The sequence below is a fragment of the Opisthocomus hoazin genome, chromosome 5, assembly GCF_030867145.1.
Source record: "Opisthocomus hoazin isolate bOpiHoa1 chromosome 5, bOpiHoa1.hap1, whole genome shotgun sequence".
Lineage (NCBI taxonomy): Eukaryota > Metazoa > Chordata > Aves > Opisthocomiformes > Opisthocomidae > Opisthocomus > Opisthocomus hoazin.
In genome coordinates, this window is record NC_134418.1 from 49,565,107 (window position 1) to 49,588,425 (window position 23,319).

Below are 23,319 nucleotides of genomic sequence, written 5' to 3' on the forward strand. Positions count from 1 at the left end.
GCAACACAATCTCTAGGAACCCAGCAAACTGCATTTGGTCAAGAACTTCAGGAAACAGTTATAGGCCCTCGGGTGTTGAAGTTACAGCTTTAGAACAGATGATAAAGACTCAAGTCCAGTTAATTTCTACTCCTATCAGAGGTGGGGGAGATGGCAACTGCTTCTCTGTAAGTGTCATATTCTCACTTGAACATACTGGCAAAATGCTGCAACTGCCTGCACCTCCAGTCATGTCATTTCAGGTCACCAGGTGAAAGAGTGGTTATCCTGACACTGTAGCTGGTATGAAGAAGTCACGGATCCAATACAAAGATAATGAAAATTATCACCTCCTTCTCTACCTATAGAAACATGCTGCACTTCCATCTATGTTGTTTCAGCTCACCCACAACAAGTGGCAGCCACTGGACCAGCCACCAGACAGCTGCTTCAAGTGCTACTGAGATGGAAATTGGACGCTCTGATACTAAACAATGTTTCTTTGGACAAGCACAGAGTAAGGAATTAAGAGCTAAGTGGAGTTGTACAGTCAGGAACTTGGCTTCCCAGCTGTTAGTTGAGGTATGATACTACACACACAGCATGACCGTTACGGTAGTCTCCCTGAAATACCTAAATGCAAACAGAATGGGGCAATGTCAAAACTTGCGACTACATTTTCATGATTTAACATTTCTTTCTGTTCTCTGGAGAATCCCAGAGACTCCTCACAATAAACGATCTGCATACATATTCAAAACTACCAGCCAATATCAGATTTCTTCAGGTTTCTGTCAAATCACGAGCTGCTTATCTCAGAGTCAAAGCTTATCGCCTTCACAATGACGCCTCACTGTCACACATCAATAGCACGCACACGCATTCATCCTTCAGCGCTGAACTTCTGCTCCTCTCCTTAACAACTGCAGATAAACCTCATGAAGTGGCCTTTCCACATGCACCACATATAACAGTTCCATTACTTTTCCCTTACAACCCCACTGCTTACCTGTGAGAGGAGGAAAAGGTGGCGCAGGACTTCATATCAAGCGAGGGGTCTGATAAGTCCAACTCAAATATTTCTAGAGAAGCACTTGTACTGAAGGTTGCATCCAGCTGCTGAGCTGATGTACCTGCAAAGAAGTGTGGTTGGCAGTGAGAAAGCCATGACACACAAAAGAGCAGGTGCAAAAGCTGCATGAGGAGTGGCATAAAAACATGATCCTTGCAAAAAAGGCCACGAGATATGGTCAGGTTTCTGTTTCTGTTATTTACATTTAGCTCTACATAAAACTCCTCCCCATGGTTCCCCCTTTGGGGTTTCTTCACCAATATGAACAGGAAAAGCTTCGGGCAAGTGCCTCTCTGTTCCTGACGACGCACAGAAATCAATGAAAGTTACAAATGAGCACGAAGAGATGGTGAACAAGTGGTTAGGACTGCTGTCACCTTACCCTGGCGGAAAGAAAAGGATGCTTGCTGTCACCTGCAGAACGTAAAGCATGTTTTTATGCACAGCACAACTGAAGAACTCCACTAGAGCACTGCACCACAGACCCCACTCCAGCCTTCAGGACACGAAGTAACTCCTACAACTTTCAATTATGATGACGTCATGGCAGTAAATACACAGCCTGAGGTCTGCCAGCACGTGCTGCCCAGAAACTCACCTGTGGCCAGGTAAATGGGGTGCTGCTGGGCAGGGCTCCATGCCTGCATGGCAGTACGATCAATTTCTTTCAGCTTCATTTCACTGAAAAAAAAAACCAAGAAAGGTAATGCTTACACAGAGCACGGGAAAACGGCACTGCCACAGATTCGGCGGCTGCATTAGGGCTTGGCAGCAGCAGCCAGGGTGATCGTTTCCCTCAGGATACCCCACAGACAGACAGACACCCAAGCTATCCTCTTCAGAGCACGCCCGGAGGAAGGGGAGGAATAAGTCTCCGTTGGCAGAACACCCTCAGGGGCCAGCCGGATCTGAGGACGAAAATCGCTTTTTAAAAACCTCCACGGCCTCGTTTTTTGGGGGTCTTCTCACATACACACCCCGCTTCAGAAACACCGTGCATGGCCAGCGGGCGCCGGCGCCAGCTGGCCGCCCCGTCGACCGGCACCTACTCCCCGTTTCCGACGGGAGCTGAAGCGGGGGGCAGGGGGAGGTGGAAAACGAGGGTGTCTTCCCCCGCCCCGCTCTCACCTCCGCGTGTCCGGCGCTCACCAGTCCCCAGTTCGTTCCAACGTGGCAGCCCCGGCACCGCCTCCCCGCTCGCCGTCGGTTTCCGGGCGCGCCCCGCACCTTCCGGGCGGCCGGGAGCGGGGCTCCACCTTCCCCTAGGCGGGAAAAGAGCGTGTGGGGGAACAGGGGCGCGGATGGACACAGCCGGCTCTTTCTCCTGGGTCTCCTCTCTCGGGGCGGGAGCAGCGGTCGGCCCTGGGGGAGAGGGAGACAGGCATCAGGGGCTGCCGCCCCGCTGGGGTTTAGGGGAACGGGGGCACGGCGCCGGCAGCGCGGGAGTTCCGGGGCCGCCTGTCCTCCTCAGCTCAACGGTGGTAATCACGGCGCTGTCATGATGTGAACAGCAGTGAGGCTCATCATCGGACAGGGGCCGGGCCCGCGGGCGGGGGGGTTCCTCTGCCTTTCGGGGCGCGGGAATGGCACTAACACGCGTGGCAGCGACCCGGCCGGCTGTCACAGCCCGGGGAGGGGCTGCTCGCGGCGCCCGACCCACCTCTCACGGCAGCCGGAGCACAGACGCCGTGCCCGGGGCGGGCGCTGCCCCGGCCCCAGGGCGCGGCTGCGGCTCCCCCCTTCCCGCCATCGGGCATCTCCCAGCCGCGCGCCACCAGCCCTGCCCAGCGACGGCCACCGCACAGCGGGAAAGGGAACGAGTGTTCCCGGCCCCGCTATATATAGAGACTGGAAGCACTGCTCCCATTGGCTGCGAGGATCACAGTTTCTCATTGGCTGCTTCTTCCTCCGCCACTGCTGCCGGTTGGCTTGGTTCTCTTCGCGTTCCCACCGTCTGCTTCCCTGCTTACGTCAGGCCGAGCCGGAACTGCGGCGCTGCCACGAGAAGACCAGCGACGGCGGCCGCGCCCAGTGGAGAAGCGGCTTCCGACGGGAGGGCCCGGGCGTCGTGGCTCGTGAGCCAATGGGAAGGAGGAAGCTGGGAGGGCGGGTGGTGGCAGCCAATGGGCGGGCGTGTTCCGTGCCGGGGCGTGGCGGGGCGCGGCGACGGCGGCTTCGGGGCGGCCATGACGCGGAGCTGCTCAGCGATGGGCTGCGCCGCCCGCGACAACGTCCGCAGCCGGGAGCGCGGCATCTCCTTCCACCAGTGAGTGCGGCCGCCCCCCGCGGCGGCGCCCCGCGCCCCGCTCTTGCCTCCTTCTCCCTCTCTCTCTCCGCCTGCCGCAGGTTCCCGGTGGACGCCGCGCAGCGCCGCGCGTGGATCCGTGCCGTGAACCGCGTGGACCCGCGGAGCCGCCAGGCGTGGCGGCCCGGCCCCGGGGCCATCCTCTGTTCGCGGCACTTCGCCGAGGCCGACTTCGAGCGCTACGGGCTGCGGCGGAAGCTGCGGCGGGGGGCCGTGCCCTCCCGCTTCCCCCACCCGGTGCGTGCGGTGACGGCCGCGCCCTGTCCTGCCCCCGCGCCGCGCCGGTCCGGTGCGTGGTGACCTCCCCTGTGCCTTTCCCACTAGGAGCCGCCGGGCGCCGGCCGGAGGAGCGGCTTCCACGTCCGAGCGCTGAAGCAGCGGTCGCCCGGCGCCGCCGCCGGGGACCACACCTACAGTCTGCAGGGGCAGCCGGCGGCGGGCGGGGGGGCGCGGCCGCCGCCGCTCCCCGCGACCGGGAGGCGCTCCCCCGCGCAGCAGCTCGGGGCGGTGGCGAACGTCCTCCGAGAGCTGGCGGGGAGGCAGCAGCTTTCGGAGGAAGCCCTGAGTTTGCTGCAGGCCCAGTTCGCAGGTACTGCTGGGGGCGCTTGCCGAGGCAGGGTGCTGCAGGGCCTGTGCTCCTTCGCCCCGCGTTTACGTGCTTGCTCGGGTTTATGGTATCGGTAATCTCTGGTCGTTAGACCCCGAGGTCCGGTGCTGTAGCACCAAGGCTTTGTCATTTGTAGGTCCAGAATGCAAGAACCAATCCTCAAAGAATTAAAATCTCCCTGAAAATGTTGATTACTTGAGGCTGGCTGCAGTGCTAAGGTCGGACCTGTAACCAAGGCTGTTAATCAAACTGTGCCACCTGTCAGCCAACGGATGACTCAGGAATAGAGTATATTTAACTAGCAAAACCTAGTCTTTTGTGCTGTCGAAAAGCAAGCTCTGTTAACATTAATAGTGTAACCTGAAGAAGCCATTTCAAATGGCAGAGTCAGCTGTAAGTTAATGGCTTCTCTCCTGTTATGTCAATTTTTAAGTAGCACCCACATGCAAGACACAGTCTTTACTCAAAACTGTGGAATGACATTAGATAGGAAAAGAGAGGAAAGACACGTTGGGGACTTGGCCTCAGACAGTGTGGTAGGGCACATGCTCCCTGGCCACTGCCTACCCCTCGGCAGAAGCAAGGCACAGTGATAGCACTGCTCAGCTGCACGCTTCACACCAGACTTCAGGACTGAGTGGTTCCAGAGGGTGCCCTGGTGCCTTGTGTTCTGCAGTGTGTTTGTATTATGCATCCCTCCATTACCAGCTATATATTTGCTTCACTAAAGCTGCCCTCTTTTTTTTTTTTTTTTTAAGCAGATTTGCCTTGTGAATTGCACAGCTGGAGGCAGATGGCAGAATACTCACCAGAAATGAAGCAATTTGCTTGTATTCTCCACCTCTACCATATTAAGGCCTATGATTATCTACGGAAGATTTTTCCCCTCCCTCATCCTTACAGCCTGACAAAGCAAGTTTTTATTGATTCATTCTGAATGTAATTCCAGGTATTCATGTAGAAATAGGTGTAACAGATGTGTCCTGGAAACATTCAGTAGTAGTAGTTTTTCCTAGCTTTGTTATAGTAAACAGAAGCAGAGTAGGAAGTGCATGTGAAGAAATATTGATACCCCTCATCTCAGAGAGCTGACGAGTGTTCATGCATGTGGGTCACAGCATGAGAAGAACACATTCTTCACATTAACACTTTTAGAGTAAGTGTGGAGTTTGCTAAGTGTTCCCAGATGAGCATGGGTGTGGAAAAGCTCCATTTCAGGGCCTCTGCTGCTATAGGGTCTATATGTGTTTTACTGTTCACTGGGGAGGAAGGAGGAATACAAAAAAGCAGAGGTGCTTTACAGCACTGGCACACGCTCTTGCCTTGTGATGTGCAGTGTAGACTTGTGAGAGGGGAAGGATGAGCCAAATTGTGGAAGGAAGGGCAAATATGAGTAAGGTATCTAAAAAGAAGCAGCAGGGGGCAATGTTAAGGGAGCACATGCAGTACTCCATCAACAGCCAAAACCGCATGGCAGGAATAAGTGTCAGCAGAGGACATCAAAACCGATGGGTCTATACATCAAAAACTTTGAGACTGTTCTCTGGAAAAGGAAGAAGTCAAGAAGGGAGCATGAGAACGTGAAGGACTGCATAAAGCAGTTAGAATAGAGCTTTTGTTTTTCTCACCTTGCCACGCAAGGACTCTGGGAAGTTAGTGAATCTTGACAAGGGTCTGTTTCAAAGTTGTAGAAGGGAGATATTTCTGTATCACATAACTCAGTTGTGTAAGCCACTGTAAGTAGTTTTGCAGGCTTGGAATTTACTACCTGAAGTGCTGTCAAACCCATTAACAAGGAGTGAGGTTGTAACAGCACATAAAAGCTGAAGAAACTCTCCTCCTAGAGGTTTTGAGTCTCAAACTCCTCTAGTGCAGTTGACGGATGCCCAACAGATACACACGTTGTCTGTGCCAGCCTGGGGGGGGGTTTCGTACAGCTTCCTCCAAACAATCTGCTTGAAGGGGTGCCAGGAGGTAGTGGATGGACAGTGCATTGAGGACAATGGCACTCCAAGGCTGTTGCATCTTTCCAACTGGATTAGGATGTACAGTGTGGAGAAAGCCATTTGGGAAAGGAGAGCAGCCTGGTGTTGCTGGCCCTCTGCAGAGCCGGATTCACACTTCTGTGTTTGGTTCTATTTTTCTTTTCCCTGTTGTCCTGATCTCCTCTACATTGGAGAGGCAGGAAGCTGCTTTGTTACCTCCCTCCATGGTCAGTACTTTTGCTTGTCTTCCCATCACTAGGGTGTGAGAAAAGAAACTTGGGACTATGCGTTAAGAAAGGCAGGGCTGCTTCCTTTATACTCTGTGTCTTAGCCTGCTCTAGAGCTCCGGACATGGCTGACTATGCCGTAAATGGTAAAAGGTGTTGACTTGCTTCAGTGTTCTCAGAATCACATCTCCTAATCGCATTCTCCCTTTTTTCCCAGTTGGCTGTCTAATAATGAGGCTGCTGCAGGCTTCAGCAACAACATTTTTCTCCGCCTTCAGGAAAAGGTGGAGAGAGGGGAACAGGCCTACCACTACTGCACCCTAATGGTACAAGACATGTCCCTGCAGAAGCAGCAGGAGTGGGACCCGCAGACCCAGCGCCTGACAGGCTTTATTGACTTGGGAGCAGGCATCCTTGATGCTGACGAAGCTCCGCTTGCCTCAGAAGCGATAATCCTCATGGCAGTCGGCATCTCAAGTCGCTGGACAGCTCCACTTGGCTACTTCTTTGTGAACAGCATGACTGGCCACTTACTTGCTCAGCTGCTTCGTCAGGCCATCAATAAGCTGAACAACATTGGCATCACAGTGTTGGCTGTGACATCGGGTGCCACCGCTCATGGTGCTGAGACTGCCAAAGCTCTGGGGATCAAGATAGATCCCGAAAGGATTCAGTGCACTTTCCAGCATCCGCCTGGCTCTGCTCACAGCATCATGTACTTCTTTGACATTTGCCATGCACTCCAGCTGATAAGGAATGCTCTGCAGAGCTTCCAGAAAATAGAGTGGCTCAGTGACACTATGCAGTGGCAGCATGTGGTGGAGCTCGCAGCGTTGCGAGAGCAAAGGGTATTAGAGCCATGCAGTCCCAAGTCAGGTGGACCTGGGTGTGAGAAGAGTTACCACCTGAAGGTGAACCTTGCTACCCTGTTGTTCAGCGAGGGTGTTGCTGATGCACTGGAACACCTCCAGAAGCTGGGCCTAGCCTCATTCCAGAACTGCAGCGGTACTGTCAAGTTTGTGCGTTTGATGAGCCATCTTTGTGACATATTTCTTGGCAGAGGTCCCTATAGAAGGGGACTGAAGGGGCCTTTGCTAGCTGGAAATTACACCAAAATAAGCCACCTCTTCAATGAAGCCAAAAACTTCTTTGTCACCTTAACAGACTCTATGGGGAGATACATTATTAAGAGCAAACGCAAACTAGGATTTCTGAGTTTCTTGCTCAATGCTGAAAGCCTCAAGTGGCTTTACACCAACTACGTGTGTCCAGAAGGCACTCTTTCCCACCACCTCCTGACCTATGCCTTCAGCCTTGACCCGCTGGAGCTGTTTCTCAGGGCCCTCCAGCAAGCCTGCGGCAGCAGTGGGAACCCCACCTGCACTGTGTTCCAGGCAGCTTACCACAGACTGCTCGCCAGCTGCAGCCTGGCACCAGGCTCACCACACAGCAATGGCTCAGGCAATATGAGCTGCTTGGACATATCCCTGTCTCGTAGGAGAGATCTGACCCTTGGTAGTGTCCATGCTCAGTATAACCCAGCTCATGGGAGGACATTGGCAATGAAGTACCCCTATAGTGCAGGCCTTCTTTTGCGCGGCTCTGCACTGAGCAGTGTGCTGACAGACCTGTCGCTGCATGCACAGAGCATCACTTGCACTGCGGGCTTCATTGCTGAGCAATTAGCCTCTGACTTGCAGTGTGAGGCTTGCCTTGCTTCCCTCTTTGAGTCAGATGAGAGCAGGCGAAAATGCGGGTCAGTGCTCTACATAAAAAAGTTAGGTGGAGTGAGTCTGCCCTCGGCAAGTGTGTACACCATAACAAGCATTTCGGAACAAGTCCTAAACTGGTACGGTAAAGTAGGAGACGGCAACAAAAACACCAAGCTATGGCATTTGTCTCTGGAACAGAAAGTCTTCCAGGAGCTTCTAGGAGAAAGTCCCCTCTTCCCCACCCTCACAAACCATTTATTTGATGGGGAGTTGTGCGTCAACAATCACTACACAATCTTAGTAAAGGAAATAACACGATGTTACTTAAACATCAGAACAAACCATGCCAAGTACCTGAACTTGACATACCATTGTGGAAGGCACAGATTGAAGAGACTGAAGGGAAAACATTTGTTTCCATCACTACTGGGCAGCTGTCAGACAAGCCATACCCATGCAGGGACATGAGCACTCCCTGCTGTTGTAAGGATGGCTGCCCACTACTGAGGCCAGATCTAGGCAATGCATGCCAGGAAATGATGTTGTGTCTTCCTGTGATTTGGCCAGCAAAACTGGTGTTGATAAGCAGTGATATGTTGGGCCATTGAAAACCATCTGATCAGAGTTTGGCTGAGCAAAGCAAGAAAGTTCATCTGATCTTGTGTTCCATCTAGCAATCCTGCAAAGCAGCCACATATTTCATGAGACTTGTGTGGTAGGTCAGGATGAATAATGGTTGCTCAAGATGCCTGCAAAAGTGGTAAGGGGACACTGCAGTGTCCCCTGGAGGTGCTGGGTGCCTTAGTGCTGCAAGTGCTTTTGCCAAGAGAAAACTGATGCATCTTCCATGCAGTTGAGGGGGAGTCACATGTGCTGGCAATTTGATTTCATGAAAGCAGGTCTGCTTTAAAAATCTAGAGGCAAGAAAGCTTGCAGAGCTTTTACTTAAGAAAAATAAAGACATGAAAATAGCACTTACAAGCTCTAATCTTCACTCCTACATGTCTCAAACAGCTAAACAAGCTGTTTAAGTCTAGATGCCCTGGAGGGGGGACTACAATATCAAACTGGGCCCCTAAAGCCTCATATTTTACAAATGAGGTAGTGGATACTAATCAGAGGCTGTTGTCCGTGAAGGTGAGAGGGCAGCACTGAGGCTGTGACCAGGCTGTTGTGCCCAGCAGTACCCAGGGGCACTGACACCCTTCTCTTTGGGCAGGAGCCCCAGGCGCTAGCTTATGGGTGTGCTCTAGCAGGGCAAGTGTTCCAGGTCCCACCCATTCAACTGTGCCACATGGCCCCATCCTCACAGAGCTGGCAGGACACAAGGCAGTCTCCCTTTCAGATGTTTCCACTGATTACTTGAATCACAGATTTGATGCCACCAGGTGGGACAGGCTTCTTCAGTCAGTTCATTCCTGTGGCAAGGAAGCTGCCTTGGTATGCAGTGCTTTACCTGGAATAGTGAAGTTTGGCATAACTGCTGCTAAATGGCTTCCCTTTGCCATGCAAAACATCCATAGAGATGGAAGGCCACTATGTCCCACAAAACTCTGGCTGTTCAGTTACTTTTGAGCTGCATGTTAGAGACAGGATGAAAAATTGTGATCCACCATGTCCCAGGACAGGAATAATATTCAGGGTGCCATTATGCCTACCAGTGACTTGACAAAAAAATCCCTGGTCAGTTTGGGTTCTTCCTCCTCCCCTTAGTCCTACTCGGTCATGGTCAGAGCAGAGCTGCTGCACTCAATTCCTCAAGCTCTGCTTTGAGCGCAGCAGCACCAGGGAACTCCTGTGCGTTCTCTGCTGGGAGTAGCAAACCAAAATCTCTAGACTTTTTTTCCTAGTCCAATTACCTATGCAAAAAGCCATGCTGAAGCTGTCACTACCATAGAGCCACTGCAGCTACAAGAGACTGTGCAGAAAACTTTCCCTCTCGTATATATGTGATTTTAATGACAACTGGAAAATGCTGCTGAAATCCCAGTGGTTGATGGGTTGCACGCATGTGATGTTGTAATGTTTGCATTGCCTAAACCTCGAGCCCCAGTATGAACTGAGCTGTAGGGAGCAGGCACTTCCTCGCTGTGCATTTTTTTTGGCTGGACTTAAGCCTGCTGCTGCTTCCTGTTTACATCTGGAGGGAGCTTGTCTGTCTTGGTTCCTACCGAGCCCCCTCCAGAACGGGAAGCTCCTGCATGAAGACATGCATGAGATCCTGGCTGCTGGGGTGAAGTCGCGAACATGGCAAGTGTACTGTGTACAAGGCTTCCCCATCTCTGAACTTCTCAGGGGTTTTGTACAGCTGCTCCTGAGCAGTGAACTGAGCCGGAGACCACTGCACAGACAGACTGACATCGGGCTCTGTGCATTCTTGTGGCTGACCTGCCCGTAACCCATGACTAACACAGTTCACACATTGTTTTGTAATTCACTGGAATGTTGATGGCAGAGGTTTTCAAGAGATGTTGAGGAAGTTTTACAGGGCTTGGTAGGATGACGTTTGAGCAAAAGTACATTATTAGAAAAGAATACGGCAGTTATTAACAAAGCCATCCAATATCGTAAGAAAGCTTGGCAGTTGTTAGAGGAACCCTGTACCAACTACCATTATTTTCTAAGAATACCAGCCTGCTGTTAACACCACACATACTGCTGGCTGTGCTCACACTGCAAGCACTGTCAAGTTCCAACAGAATTTTTCAGCATTTGTAACTCCACAATTGCGACTACGTGATTTTCTGCACCACTCCTTTTCCCAGTGTCTTGGACACTGCTTCCTCTTCCCATCAACTCCTTGCTCAGACATTCACCATCTCTCTCTAACACCCTCACTCTTGCTAGCACCACGCCCTCCATGAGGTCCATACAAACCCACCCCTAAGTCACTCTGAGCACCTCATTCCTTCACTCAGTCCTCTACTGCGGCCTAAGGTAACCGACAGCCTTCTCTTGCAGCAGCTGGTGAGGACAGCTCTATCCAGTAACATCTTTTGTTCACTCAACATCCTAACGACGCTCCTAAGAATCCCTGAGTATCGATTGTACACTATCTTTACCAAGCTGCTAAAAAAGCTGAACATAGAAATTGCACAAAAATAAAATGCACAAAACCGAAACAATTAAAATGCACAAAAAGTGACTTGTATTCCTTAATGCAGCTGAGTAATATAGCTTTGAAAGAGCTGCTCACAAACCTCCTCCCCAAGACAGACAAAAAGACACAAATGCCACAAGAAAACATTTGTACATTGCATCCTGCTAACAAGCAGCCTAAGGCTCTCGACAAAGCTTTGCCTCAGTTTTGCCTGGGTTCCTCAACAAGCTCTGTGTGGCATGCTGCTGCCTTCAAGGGCTCTGGAGAATGGCCTCGCATGTCTTTCTGCTCAGGCTGAGCCTAACTCTTGTCCAGCCAGCGCATATGGAAAAACTACACTCCTTCTAATTAAAGAGTTTAAAAGAAATTGAGAAATTACCACATGGGCTCAACTGCCTGGTGCTGGCTTCGTTGACACATTTTGGCCCTTTATGGACTGTGCCACAATGTGCCATGAATTGCTATGCATGACAGTACACCAGTAACCAAGGATTTATCTCTGGTAGGGTTCCATCTCATACTGAAAATCGAAGCCAGAAGTGGGCCTAGCGTTAACGGATTTATTTTGATATTTCAGTGAAAATCTTCTGTGTATATTAGTCAGTGCTGAAGGAAAGGAGTGCAAAAAAAATCGTATTTACAGAATAGTATAAATGTTTATTTTTCTTTGTGATTTATCTGACTGTTTTATTTGTACAATATAGAAAAGTTTATTTTTTTAATAGGTCTAGTAAATATAAATTTAATTTTTCTACTTTCAGATGTAAACAGATCTAGAAAATGAACCCTTACCCAATTCCCAATTATTTTTATGTAACTGGATGAACTTAACTGTAAATCTTGTCCAGCAGTTTGATGCAAAAGGCCAAGGAAGTACATAAACCAATTTGCACATTCTACACCAGGGACAGGGAGAGAGAGGAATCTAAGCTTAATATTTGAGAAGGCTTGTTCAAAACAAAATAGAAGAATTAAGAGCATTTGATTGCACCTTCAAAGTCTTTACAAGCAAAAATTTTCTCAAGCAATGCCATCATACATAATTACAACTGTAGTCTAAATTTCACAAGTGTTTTTGCACACTGTATATAAATACACATCACAAAAGGTGCAATTTAGAGTAAGACACAGAATATATACAAAATTAACATGGATTGAAGTCTAAACAAAAGAAGGCATATTGCATTCTGTTTGAAAAATAATGTAAGTAGGTACTACTTTATTCACTTACACTAATTTACATTTATACAAATCTTACTGGACATACTGTATTAGGTCACTAGAAGTAAAATGAATATCTGTACTATCTACATGTAAAGTTGCTGCACTGATTTCTTAGTAAATCCAAGTCCTAATTATGAAAAAAAAAAAAAAAAAGGCATTTACTTACACAAGAGGTGGATTCCCTTTTCAGAGACTTGCACAAATATACTTGCTATTTATGGTCAGGAAGATGTTAATAGCAGACGGGGCCCTTCAGACAGAGACCTTGTCTGCAGTGGTCACTCAGTGAGCCCACCACCACTGCTGGCTGCCTCCCAGGCCCTTCGTGCCCCTGAATCATTTTCAAGGAGGCACCAGAGAAGGGTCAAGAAGAAAGGGCCTTCTGCTCAGTGCACAGGACCATGGGGTGAAGACAGGAGTAGAAGCATCCTCCCATCCCCATTGCCATCACACATGTAGGCACTTAGCTCTGCTGCTGGTTTGCCTAGCCCCCACCTTACCACAGCCTGGGCCTGCTAGAAGACCTGGATGGAAAACTGTGCTGCATTTCTCTGTATTTACAGTTTTACACGAGGAATACAGAATCCGTTTTGGGAAAACCTAGCTAGTTCAGGCTGCAATGACACAAGTAATAAAAATGTCTGTGATTAAACATGGTTATTGATGATCATGGTAGATAAGAAACCTACCATTAATTTTGCAAATGTGTTCCACTATCAAAAATGTGATCTGAGATTGCCCGTAAGAAATACTGAAAAAAATCCCCTGCCCTAGACTATACAACAGTTACAGTTGATTCCCCCTGTCCCCCCTGCTTTATGTAAAAGGATCTGTGTGTCTATTTTGGTAGCAATCCTGATTCTGTGCTAGCACCCTCTCTGATCATGGCTCTCAGTCATTCTAAACAACACTAAAAAACGCTTACACAAAGTAAATTGCCAACATACAGAGAAGCAGCATCCTGAAGACCCACAAGCAGGCTGAACATGATCCCTACCTGCGTTTGCAAGTCGATTTGGATGCAGGTTGTCTCAAGTCCTCAGACAACTGTGGTTCCACTGTCTTCTGTGACCTCAGCTTCTTAAACACTTTTCTAGGGTTGCAGCTCGATCCTAGAAAATGCAACGGACCGCACAGCCCTACCTCCAGTGAGGGATTAGGCTGCTGCAAAAAGCAAGCTTCACGTAAGCAACAGCATCCATCTGTTGCAAACTTCAGTAACACTGTACACTGGGCAGACAGTGGTGTGGCTGCTCTTCCTCTAAGGACAGGCCAATCTCTTAGCCTTCAAGGTGCAGCTTAAACATCTGAGCTCTCAGCCACATTCCTATCAAAAAATTCCCATTAATTCTGTTTGCCTCAACTCCTTGGGCCCCACTCCAGCGAGATTCTCCACCACTTGCCCAATGCTAAATCTGCAAGCAACCCCTCTGTATCATTGCCTGTGTATTTCACAGTGCTCTGTGCACTAAAGGAACATGCTGTGTCAGGTCCTAAATTACCATTTAGATGCTCATTTTTACACGCTTCCTTTTAGAACTATCTTGGATACACTGATACCTCCTTATTATAGGCCTGTTGCCAAAAGAATCACCTAGCTGTTGACATCACCTGTGTTTTCCTGTATGCACAAAGTGATGCAAGTCCATACACTGTAAATAATATAATTTATATATGCCCTTCAGGCAATTATTCTGGGGGAAAGGGGAGAACACATCTAATTTTTAAGAAACCCAAGGTAAAAGCTGTACATCGGGAAGAAGAATTGACCTTTAGGCATTGTCTTAAGTAGAAGAGGATTTAGCTAAGACTTAAAAGGCTCTGCATGTTGTTGTAAAAGATTTTCTTGTTTAAATCTTACACTGGTTAATTTACAACAAGCACCAAATTAACAAATATTAAATCCTCTATGCCAAACCAAAGTGTCCCTGTGCCGTAAGTGTTCTGTTCAGTCCACTTTGTTGTGGCTCATGTGCACAAGTCAGCAGTTCATGGCACAAGGGTCACTTTTGGACTTCCCTGCAGAGTTAATAACCCTCATCAAACAGCGTCCAAACTCCTCCAGGATCATGCGCTCTGCTGCAGCTTTTGACTTGCCCATCTTCTCTGCTTGCTCTGCCTGTGCGAGAAGGCATTCACAGGTTGCATCAGCTACCTCCTTGGTTACAAACGTAAAGGGCAGCCTGAAACAAAGAAAAACCCACTCACTCTCAGCAAAAACACATAATGCATTTAACTCCAGGACTGGGCAACTTTTTACTACAAGGACAGATGAGATTTGATCTGTACCAATGCTTCCAAGAGCCTTTAGACAACCAACAGGGAGTGAATAAGCCACAGTTACAGTCATAAGGAACTGGTGGGCCAATGTACTTTAGTGCCTGCCTCCACTGATGGACATTTTTAAATAGACTTTGAAATACCTAGGTACATAGAACAATTCTCCAGCTTTTACTATAAGGGCACCTCAAGGATTGCATCCTCTCAGTAAACAGGACACTTGTACTTCATGCTTTCTGTAAGCACATGGGCAACCATGAGAAGATAATGCTTAGTTATGTGCTTGAATACAGCTAAGCTTTGCATACCCTAGGTTCCACAGAAAGCATGGTTGTGTGAACAAAAAGCTCTATTCACCTGCGTGCTCCTGCTTCTACAGCTTGCACAGATAACATTCAAAGATGACAGGGACACACCTGTCACATACATCAGAATAAACATGTGAGAAGCAACTGAAAACAGGGTGCTACATTAACTTACTTCCCACCACCACTGCTGAGTGCTGGTGTTGGCCTTGTCAGCAGATCTGAGATCTGGGAAGATAACTTGGTCTTTGCAGCGGTCTGCTGCTGGACCCTAACTTCTGCAGCATCTGCTAAATGCATCAATGTCTTTCGCTCCGGGCTTTCTTCAAAATTTTTACAGCCAATGCATTTGCATATGGAAGAACACATGATTTTTGCCTGAAAGAAACAAACAAAACAATGAAAAAACTGTTGCAACCTTAACTCCCTTTATGACAAGCCACAACGAAAAGGAGATCTTGCTTTAATCTCTTATCAATCCGCCACCAGAAGAAACTCCCAAGTAGTGGTTTTCTCTCTAAATTCTCACCTCAAAGTGAGATGCCTGGCCTTCCCAGAACGTATATTTGAATCAAATGCAAATCAATGTTTCCCACTCATCCCTTTCTTCATGAACCAACTGTTTCTGGTAGAATTTAGTTGGTTGAGCTATGGGAGGGGTCAGTCTGCCACTGTCTCTACATCCACAGACTGCTCAGTTAGCTGATGCAGTATCTTTTGCTTTTGTCTTCCAAAGACATGTTCTATCCCAGAGCATCTGTGGGATGCTGCTTCAACTCCTGCTAGGACTTGGTTCACTAGATTTCTTTAGGAAATACTGCTCTTCAGGAAAGGAGAAGTCCAAGCCTGAGTTCAAAGTTGCTACATGGTTTAAAATTAAACTTATACGACAGAAGTGATCGATTTTGCCATATACATGGCTTTCTACATGCAAACTGCTGGAAAAAGAGGTAACATCATAGCAATAGAAAAGAACAGAAGACAAAACATTATAGCGATACAGAGAGACAAAAGCAAATCAGCAGCACTAAAGGGAAAAAGGCAGTATCTTTAAGATGAGATAATACTTCGTACCTCATAACATTCACAGTAGTTTTTGAGACATCCCGAGCGTTTACAGTTACACCCTTTGCTGTGTCTCCGATCTGATTCTCCTTCCTTTCCTTTCCCTATTTTGGGCTTGAAGGCTTCCGGGTTTCTGTCAAGGCAGGCCTGTCAATGCAGACCCAAAGGGTCAGTCACTGCATGTGGGGAGCAAAATTTAGAGGTGCAATAAAAGAACTTAAGCCTTGCATATGTGGGAGGAGATCACAGCATTATACACCCACTCTGCCCTGTGCCATAGCTTCTGAAGACACAAGCTAAACCGGCTTTCATCCCAGGGGCAGGGGAAGAGACCCCTCACCTTTATTGCTTTTTGCCTATCGTTTTCATGGTCCAGGTTGTTATAACAATTTGTACAGTTGCAGTTATTGCAGAATTCACCGTTTGCAAAACAATCACAATATCTGAAACAGAAGATGCAGAAGGCATTTGTAAACATGACCATTACATTGGCATTAGTACTGATGGCAGTAGCAGAAATTCTTAATCTGGTGACATGCACATGCACCAATATGGTTAAGGGTCACCCTGTGCTAAACTCCATGTGTACAAGTGGTGCATCAACCTCATTGCAAGGCCTAAATCCTCTACCCACAGATCTAGTTGCTGTCTAAAGACACAGGTATAGCTCAAGGGTGTCCGTCTGAGCTGATGTTCACATAGCACGGGTCCCCACAGCAGCACGAGCAGCTAACGAGACTTTTTTCTAGGGCAACTTCTGGGCGGCTGACCCACGTATTGAGAGCCATCCTGCCACAGCCACCTCATAGCCAGTTCAAGTCAGCCTTCAGGAGCTCTCATACAGCTGAAACAAAAGGCAAGTGATCAGACTGCCAATCAACAGGCAAACTAACACAGCAATGAGCCTTTTTTTGTTAGTAGTTTTACCCATAAGCTGTTTGCAGCTGTGAACTGAGGCAGAGTTTGCCAAACCAGGGATGGCAGCACAGAAAAGGAAGAACAAGTGGTACACCTCATAGGCTTTGAAGCACAGTTAACTAGGGAAAGGATCTGAACAAGGATAAATTTGTAGTTATCAGAGACTTTTTAAAGGGACAAGTATGTGAATAAAAAGCAGCAAAACATTGACAGGAAAGCCAATCACATTGCCAGGCCTCTTATGTACCTCTGCTACCTCCCACCAAAAACAAGATCTCATCATCACACAGGTCTGATACATGGAAGCACCACATTCAGCCCCAGCTCAAACATGGCTTTGGGCCCCGACAAACTCTGGCACATTTCAGTGCTTCCAGTACCACCTACAGCTATAGCTGATGGAAACTGCTGATCCTTCTCAGTTGCTTTTCAAATCCTGCTGGGAGTGTATGTTCATTTTTAGGAGCCTAAACCCCTTGCAAAATTGGATTCCTGTGGCTTGCCCAGGGTAACAATACAAGAACTAGATCAGTGTGTCCCTGGAGTCCACTACAACCATTCATCTGGTTGAATTGCATTTTGATGATTTTTAGCATCCTGAATGGTCCCAGGGACAACTACATCAAAAGCTTTTACAACATGTAGTAGCTCTCCTTTCTGTTCTGTTTAAAATTTGGTAGTGGAATGGTCCTGGTTTCTAAAACAAACAGTACCAGCATCAACACAGAGCATCAGTAAGCAAATAACTTCTGAGTTCTCTTCTTTGTAGAATAGGCTATGTGCCTACCTTCAACATTCATCTGGGAAAAAGCAACTCCTCTTCCAGATGAGAAAAAGTTTTACTAGTGAGAAAGCACCTTTGCCAGAGTGAATTAGCCATTTGCTCTGCACCAATGTGTAGTCACTTAAAAGACATAATTACAGTAATTCATAAGAAAAGTTTGTTTCCAAACAGCATTCTGAAGGTGCAAAGCATCACCAGGAATGCCACTATTCTCCCACAATTTCTAGAGCATTCAGGTGCCAAAGACTAAAATAAGTGGAAAACCCAAAGCATCTAACATACATTTGGCACTATGAAGTCAGTCATATGTACTGTAAAACATCTGAAAAAACAGCTACACATCTTCCCATTTACCATGTCTTCTATGCAACAGACAATTCTGAGGTTAGGAAGCACAGGGCACACCTCCCCACATGGAGGTGACGTACATTACATGAAAAAAAAACCAAGCTGTGTTTTTTTTTTTTAAACTTGGGTTCATATGCTGTTGCATCACTTCCCTTTGAGTAGAACACCACTGCTTTCCTCTTCATTGTCTAGGATTCGGGGAACCACAGATTGATTTCAGCATCTCCTCCTGTTATTGTCCCCAAAATTGGTAAACTAACCTTGCCTGAAGTTAAAGAAACTTAGCATCTCCTCAGATTAAAATGCTTTTATGTCATATTCTTACAAAGACACTGAATGAAATAGCAAAATATCTCATAAGGATGAGCAAGATTCAGACCTGTCAGTGAAGAATCACTTGTCTGTTCAGTTATTTAAGAAAAGATACACCAGCCCAATTTTTCTGAAGTACTTGACACAGCATGGTATTACTGATGCACTTCAAAGTATAGTAGATGCCCACTGATGATATCGTGGGATGTCATTTCACTCCTAGCAATAACAACACAACTACAGCTGCTAGGTGGAATTGGCTCCACCATGCAACAAGGCTGCAAAGTTAGAAATTTATAAAATGTTACGGTCCTTATAGGTCACAGGAGTTGCAAAATTACACAGACGCTGCAAGATCTCCACCAATATCAACAGCAATCATAAATTAGTATCTAGAAATAACATTTCTGACATACTTAAAAACATTATATTCTGATACTTGGCATAGATTTGTGATATCAAAAACAAGGCTTAAGAAAACCAAAACCAAGCTGTACTTACAATTTCAAACATAGAGACTTAGTACAATTGCAAGGCTTCCTCGGGCGGTTTGCAGATTCAGAAGAAATTATTCTGTGGGGGCGAAAAAGTGCATTTATATACATGCACACTGTTTTATCAATTTCTTCCCATTTTATAATAAAACTTGAACAAAATATTTTTGGCTGACTGCGTTTAAGTAACTGTTATATATAGTGCCTTTATACAGTGCCTTTCCAACCCAGAAAGAGCTGGGTTATTTGTTGCACATCTGGCTGCATGCCTAAAGCAGAGATGAGGCTTAAAGCTAGAGGAAGCATCAGAACCAAAAACTAGAATCGGAAACAAAACTTCCCCAGAACCCCTTTATATGCAGGGGGACACAACAGGATTGTGCCTCTCCTTTTGTTCTAGTTGGAATCAAAAAAAGCTCCAGAACAATGGGAAAACAAGCCAAAACATGATATTCAGTTCATAGATAAATTTTATATCAGACATAGTCTCTAACTGCTCTTAAAACTTGGATTTTGTGTCACTAATCACTTTTGATGAGATGTGTTCCATCCCTATCCCAGCAATTTCTGCACGTAATACCACAGAGATTAAATCAAACCCATTTGTTTGAATAGCTGCATCTGGATTTGGGATTAATTTCCATCATTTGAGGTTGCAGCAACAAAAAACACTTTGGCATTTACAATTTCCAGCAAACAATGACACAAAAGGACTGTGCAGAACAGCTAAGCCTGATGGACTGGCAAAAGGGAAAATAATACGTTAGCCATTATTTTCATCCTTAAAGGAAAAAAAAAAAAGACTGGAAAAAACACAAAGCCTCCTATCAGCATCCATTTTGGGCTTTAATTCTGTTTTGCTGTTCAGCTAGATTTCTACATGTGCTAAGTTTTATATCACCCAGCACCTCGTTCCAGCAATGTCCAGAAACAGTTGAGGCCTGTAGCTCCCAGGTGCTGATGCAAAATGAAGAATGAGCAACAGGGAGCTTTTCAGGTGAACTTCTTGCTACATGAGTTCAAAAAACACAAAGAAAAACACAGCTTTGATCAAGAGAATGGCTCAGTTGTCAGACAGAACCATGTCCTTTAACCAGAGGTAATAACCACACTGCAGTATACTTAATTTTCTTAGAAAATCTCCCAAACCAAACTCCAAGGCTCCAGCTCCCACCCTTCCTTATAATAGGACAGAACGAAGATGCTCATTCAGCAGCCTGCACTGCAGGTTTGTTTGTTTGTTTTTAAAAAACACTCACCCATTGAATGGTAGCCGTGCTTGGGACTGGATACTGGATGTCCCTGTAAAGCCAGTGTTGCTTGCTATAGATACATATGATGATTGTTGTAGCTAACAAAACAAAAAGGTTAATGCGTAACAAAAGAATTTAAAGTATACACAAGAGGATGTATAGCTAGTCTTTTAATTCGCTTTCCAGACATTGTTATAAAAATAATATGCCTGTAAGCACAGTTTTGGAGATTTGTAGAACTTTGACCAGGCAGTAACCTACTGCCTCCATACTTAGCAAGAACATTATTTTAAATGATATTTTTGTTTTCTATTACCATGTCTACAGCCATACAGATAACACAGACTAAGCAAAGAAATGTTCAGACCACAAACAATTCCAACTCCTAAAAACATGTTCATTTTCCCCCCCTTCTTTTCCTAAGCAACCCTGCCCCTAGTAGAGCAGGATCGCTTCCTGTGCAAATTACTTTAGTAGCTTCCTTAATATACAAGCCATTTAGTACGGAGTTAAATAAAAGCAAGTAAAATGATTTACATCCCAACTTCTCTGCATACCTGCACCCAGTTTGTTCTTCACATTTAAAAACCCAAACCTCATAAGAACCTGCCAAACAACACTGTTTTGGGCTACCTTCTTTTGTATTACCTATGCACAGCCATTTTCTCCTGCTGGGACAGGTTCTGAAGACAGACTGGCACATAACAAGATATGGACCTACTGGGGCCAGGCAAAATGGACAGATTGCATCTGGAACACAAAACCTTTGAGGAGAGGTCCAACAAATGGTATTATTTAGTTTAAGGTAAGACTCGTGGAAGTCAACTGGAAGGGCACAGCGAGAGTCTTCATCAGGGTCAAGCTGCAACTGACAAAACCAGAAGGGAACCAGAAATGAGGTTGGTACCAGTAATGCCATGAGCTGACAGAGTCCTTGTTTGTACAGACTGGCTGGTCAGCCTTCAACAGAAGGTTTCATTTATTCTCCTTTTCATTCTGAATGTTGGTCAGATCTTGGCAAAGAGCAAAAAACTAATCCCTAGACCAGGCCTGGTGCAACCGGTAACCCCTACTCCTGGTTAGCATTCTAAAATGGAGTTAGTTATGCAAGCAGCCATTCTCTGTGACCAAGCGGGTCACATATTCATTCCCTTTCCCTTCATTACCAGGCCCTGAAGGTCCTGTGAACCAAGTAGACAAACTAAACAGATTTCTTCTTCCCCTCATCACTGGTCTCAAGATTGCTGGGTACAAGGCCAGTTACTCCCTTCCTTACAGGCCGTGAAGGTCTCAGACACCCAGACAACCAGGTGGCGGTGATGACCCTGTCACAGAACAGGGAAGCGTAACAGCACACAGAGCACCATCTATAAAATCAAGCAGTTACAAGTCCTAAATGAGGAACCTGCACTGGAGCTGCTGCTGGACAGCAAGACCCCTGACCCCTGGTGGCCAGGAATACCTCCACTGACACCTGCTTCCTCCAAGGATCAAGTGAGTGGCTTGGATTCTTTTACACGATTTTCAAGTCTAGATCACGATTGTTATACTGATAAAGCAAACCATGTATTGAGATCTGACCCGACCTGAAGAGGGTCTAGGTGATTATAATAATAACAAGTTAAGTTGTATTAGAAATTCTGTACTATGCTACTTATAAAATTGTACCACACTGATTCTGCTTACAGAAATCCTGTGCTATTCTGATTACATAATATATGCTATACTAATAAAAAAATCCTGTTAAGAAAACAAAGCTTTAATTGTAACTACAATTTAGTGCCATCATGATTCTGCCAAGGATCCCTAAAAGAAACTGTCTGTCCCCTTAGTGCCAAGTGACAGTTAGGGAGCAAGAACCTTTAAGAGGAAGGCAGTATGTTCCACAACAGCACTATTTCCTTATTTATCTCTGGGTTAACACCATACCTGTGTGACATACTGAGCTGGAAGGACTGCATACCCGACATTTCCTGTGCCAGGTGCTGGTGCCAGGACAGTGCCGGGCGGGAGGTTGGTGAGGTTGGGCTGTATCTGTGGCAGTGGAGTGGCTGGCATAATAAGTCTTTGTTGGGGCTGACTAGTGGTAACTATCTGGGAAGGTGGGTTGATCGGTTTAGGCACCACCTGGAGAGAAAAGAGGTCTTTATGAAATAATTTTGTTGATTCAGAATGCACTTTTATTAACAGTGCTGAAACTGGACTTTTTTTTTTCCTGTCCAGCCACAGTAAGTCAGGAAGATGCCTTTTACATTTAGCTCACCTGTTTCACAGTCTGTGCTGGCACTATGGGAACAGACATCCGCACTGGTGTCGCATTCACCACCACTGGCTTTGCTAGTATCAAGAAACAGCATCACATTAACACACATTATTCACTCCAAGTCCACAGTTCAGTCCTCCAGACTTTCACATGCACATAACACAAAGGTACTCAATACTGTAACTATGCACTGAGATTGACTGAACTCATGGCACACAACACTTATGTCTCAAGAACACATTTGTAAACAGCTATTTGGCACAAGAGCACATGCACGCGTTTCACAGCAAAGGCTTGAAAACCAGCTTGGGCACAGAGCTCCTTTGGACACTGGATTTATAGAATCATAGGTTGGAAAAGACCTCTAAGATCATCAAGATCATCAAGTCCAACCATCCATCCAACACCACCGTGCCTACTAAACCACATCCCAAAGTGCCATATCTACATGTTTTTTGAACACCTCCAGGGATGGGGACTCCATGACTTTCCTGGGCAGCCTATTCTAATGTCTGACCACTCTTTCGGTAAAGAAATGTTTCCTAATACCTAATCCAAACCTCCCCTGACACAACTTGAGGCCATTGCCTCTTGTCCTATCGCTAGTTACCTGGGAGAAGAGACCAACACCTGCCTCACTATAACCTCCTTTCAGGTAGTTGTAGAGAGCAGTAAGGTCCCTCCTCAGCCTCCTCTTCTCCAGACTGAACAGCCCCAGCTCCCTCAGCCGCTCCTCATAAGGCTTGTTCTCCAGACCCTGCACCAGCCTCGTTGCCCTTCTCTGGACACACTCTAGCAACTCAGCGTCCTTCTGGTAGCGAGGGGCCCAAAACTGAACACAGTACTCCAGGTGCAGCCTCACCAGTGCCAAGTACAGGGGCACGATCAACTCCCTACCCCTGCTGGCCACACTATTCCCGATACAAGCCAGGACACCGATGGCCTTCTTGGCCACCTGAGCACAATGCTGGCTCATGTTCAGCCGGCTGTCAAGCAACAACCCTATGATCTTTTTCCACTGAGCAGTTTTCCAGCCACTCTTTCCTAAGCATTTCCCGTAGCAAGAGGGGAATACAAAAATCACAG

At 46.8% G+C, this 23,319-nt stretch overlaps 3 protein-coding genes across 23 annotated transcripts in view; 1 reads left to right on the forward strand and 2 right to left on the reverse strand.

Moving 5' to 3' along the window:
* The window catches only part of SEC31A (SEC31 homolog A, COPII component), a 50,090-nt gene extending 47,239 nt beyond the window's left edge, over positions 1-2,851 (reverse strand). For all 16 annotated transcript variants that reach the window (XM_075421183.1, XM_075421182.1, XM_075421180.1 and 13 more), the window contains exons 1-4: positions 2,712-2,851; positions 2,180-2,413; positions 1,650-1,732; positions 989-1,112 (exon numbers count right to left, since the gene is read on the reverse strand). In XM_075421183.1, the coding sequence (XP_075277298.1) occupies positions 989-1,112; positions 1,650-1,728 (203 nt within the window). In that variant the 5' untranslated portion in view covers positions 1,729-1,732; positions 2,180-2,413; positions 2,712-2,851. The remainder of the gene's footprint in view (positions 1-988; positions 1,113-1,649; positions 1,733-2,179; positions 2,414-2,711) is intronic.
* Positions 2,852-3,223: 372 nt separating this feature from the next.
* THAP9 (THAP domain containing 9) lies at positions 3,224-11,618 on the forward strand. Its single transcript, XM_075421187.1, has 5 exons — positions 3,224-3,317; positions 3,398-3,593; positions 3,681-3,945; positions 4,725-4,875; positions 6,393-11,618. Exons 1-5 carry the CDS (start codon positions 3,238-3,240, stop codon positions 8,353-8,355), a joined length of 2,655 nt encoding a protein of 884 aa, XP_075277302.1. The 5' UTR covers positions 3,224-3,237; the 3' UTR covers positions 8,356-11,618.
* A 32-nt stretch (positions 11,619-11,650) lies between these two features.
* Positions 11,651-23,319, reverse strand: part of LIN54 (lin-54 DREAM MuvB core complex component) — a 42,098-nt gene continuing 30,429 nt past the window's right edge. For 5 of the 6 annotated variants that reach the window (XM_075421188.1, XM_075421190.1, XM_075421189.1 and 2 more), the window contains 8 exons: positions 22,234-22,307; positions 21,900-22,097; positions 19,977-20,068; positions 18,725-18,796; positions 16,202-16,304; positions 15,871-16,008; positions 14,972-15,174; positions 11,652-14,394 (listed from right to left, as the gene is read on the reverse strand). In XM_075421188.1, coding sequence (XP_075277303.1) covers positions 14,193-14,394; positions 14,972-15,174; positions 15,871-16,008; positions 16,202-16,304; positions 18,725-18,796; positions 19,977-20,068; positions 21,900-22,097; positions 22,234-22,307 — 1,082 coding nt within the window. In that variant the 3' untranslated portion in view covers positions 11,652-14,192. Of the gene's footprint in view, positions 14,395-14,971; positions 15,175-15,870; positions 16,009-16,201; positions 16,305-18,724; positions 18,797-19,976; positions 20,069-21,899; positions 22,098-22,233; positions 22,308-23,319 lie in introns of all 6 variants that reach the window. The other variant, XM_075421193.1, reaches the window with a different exon arrangement.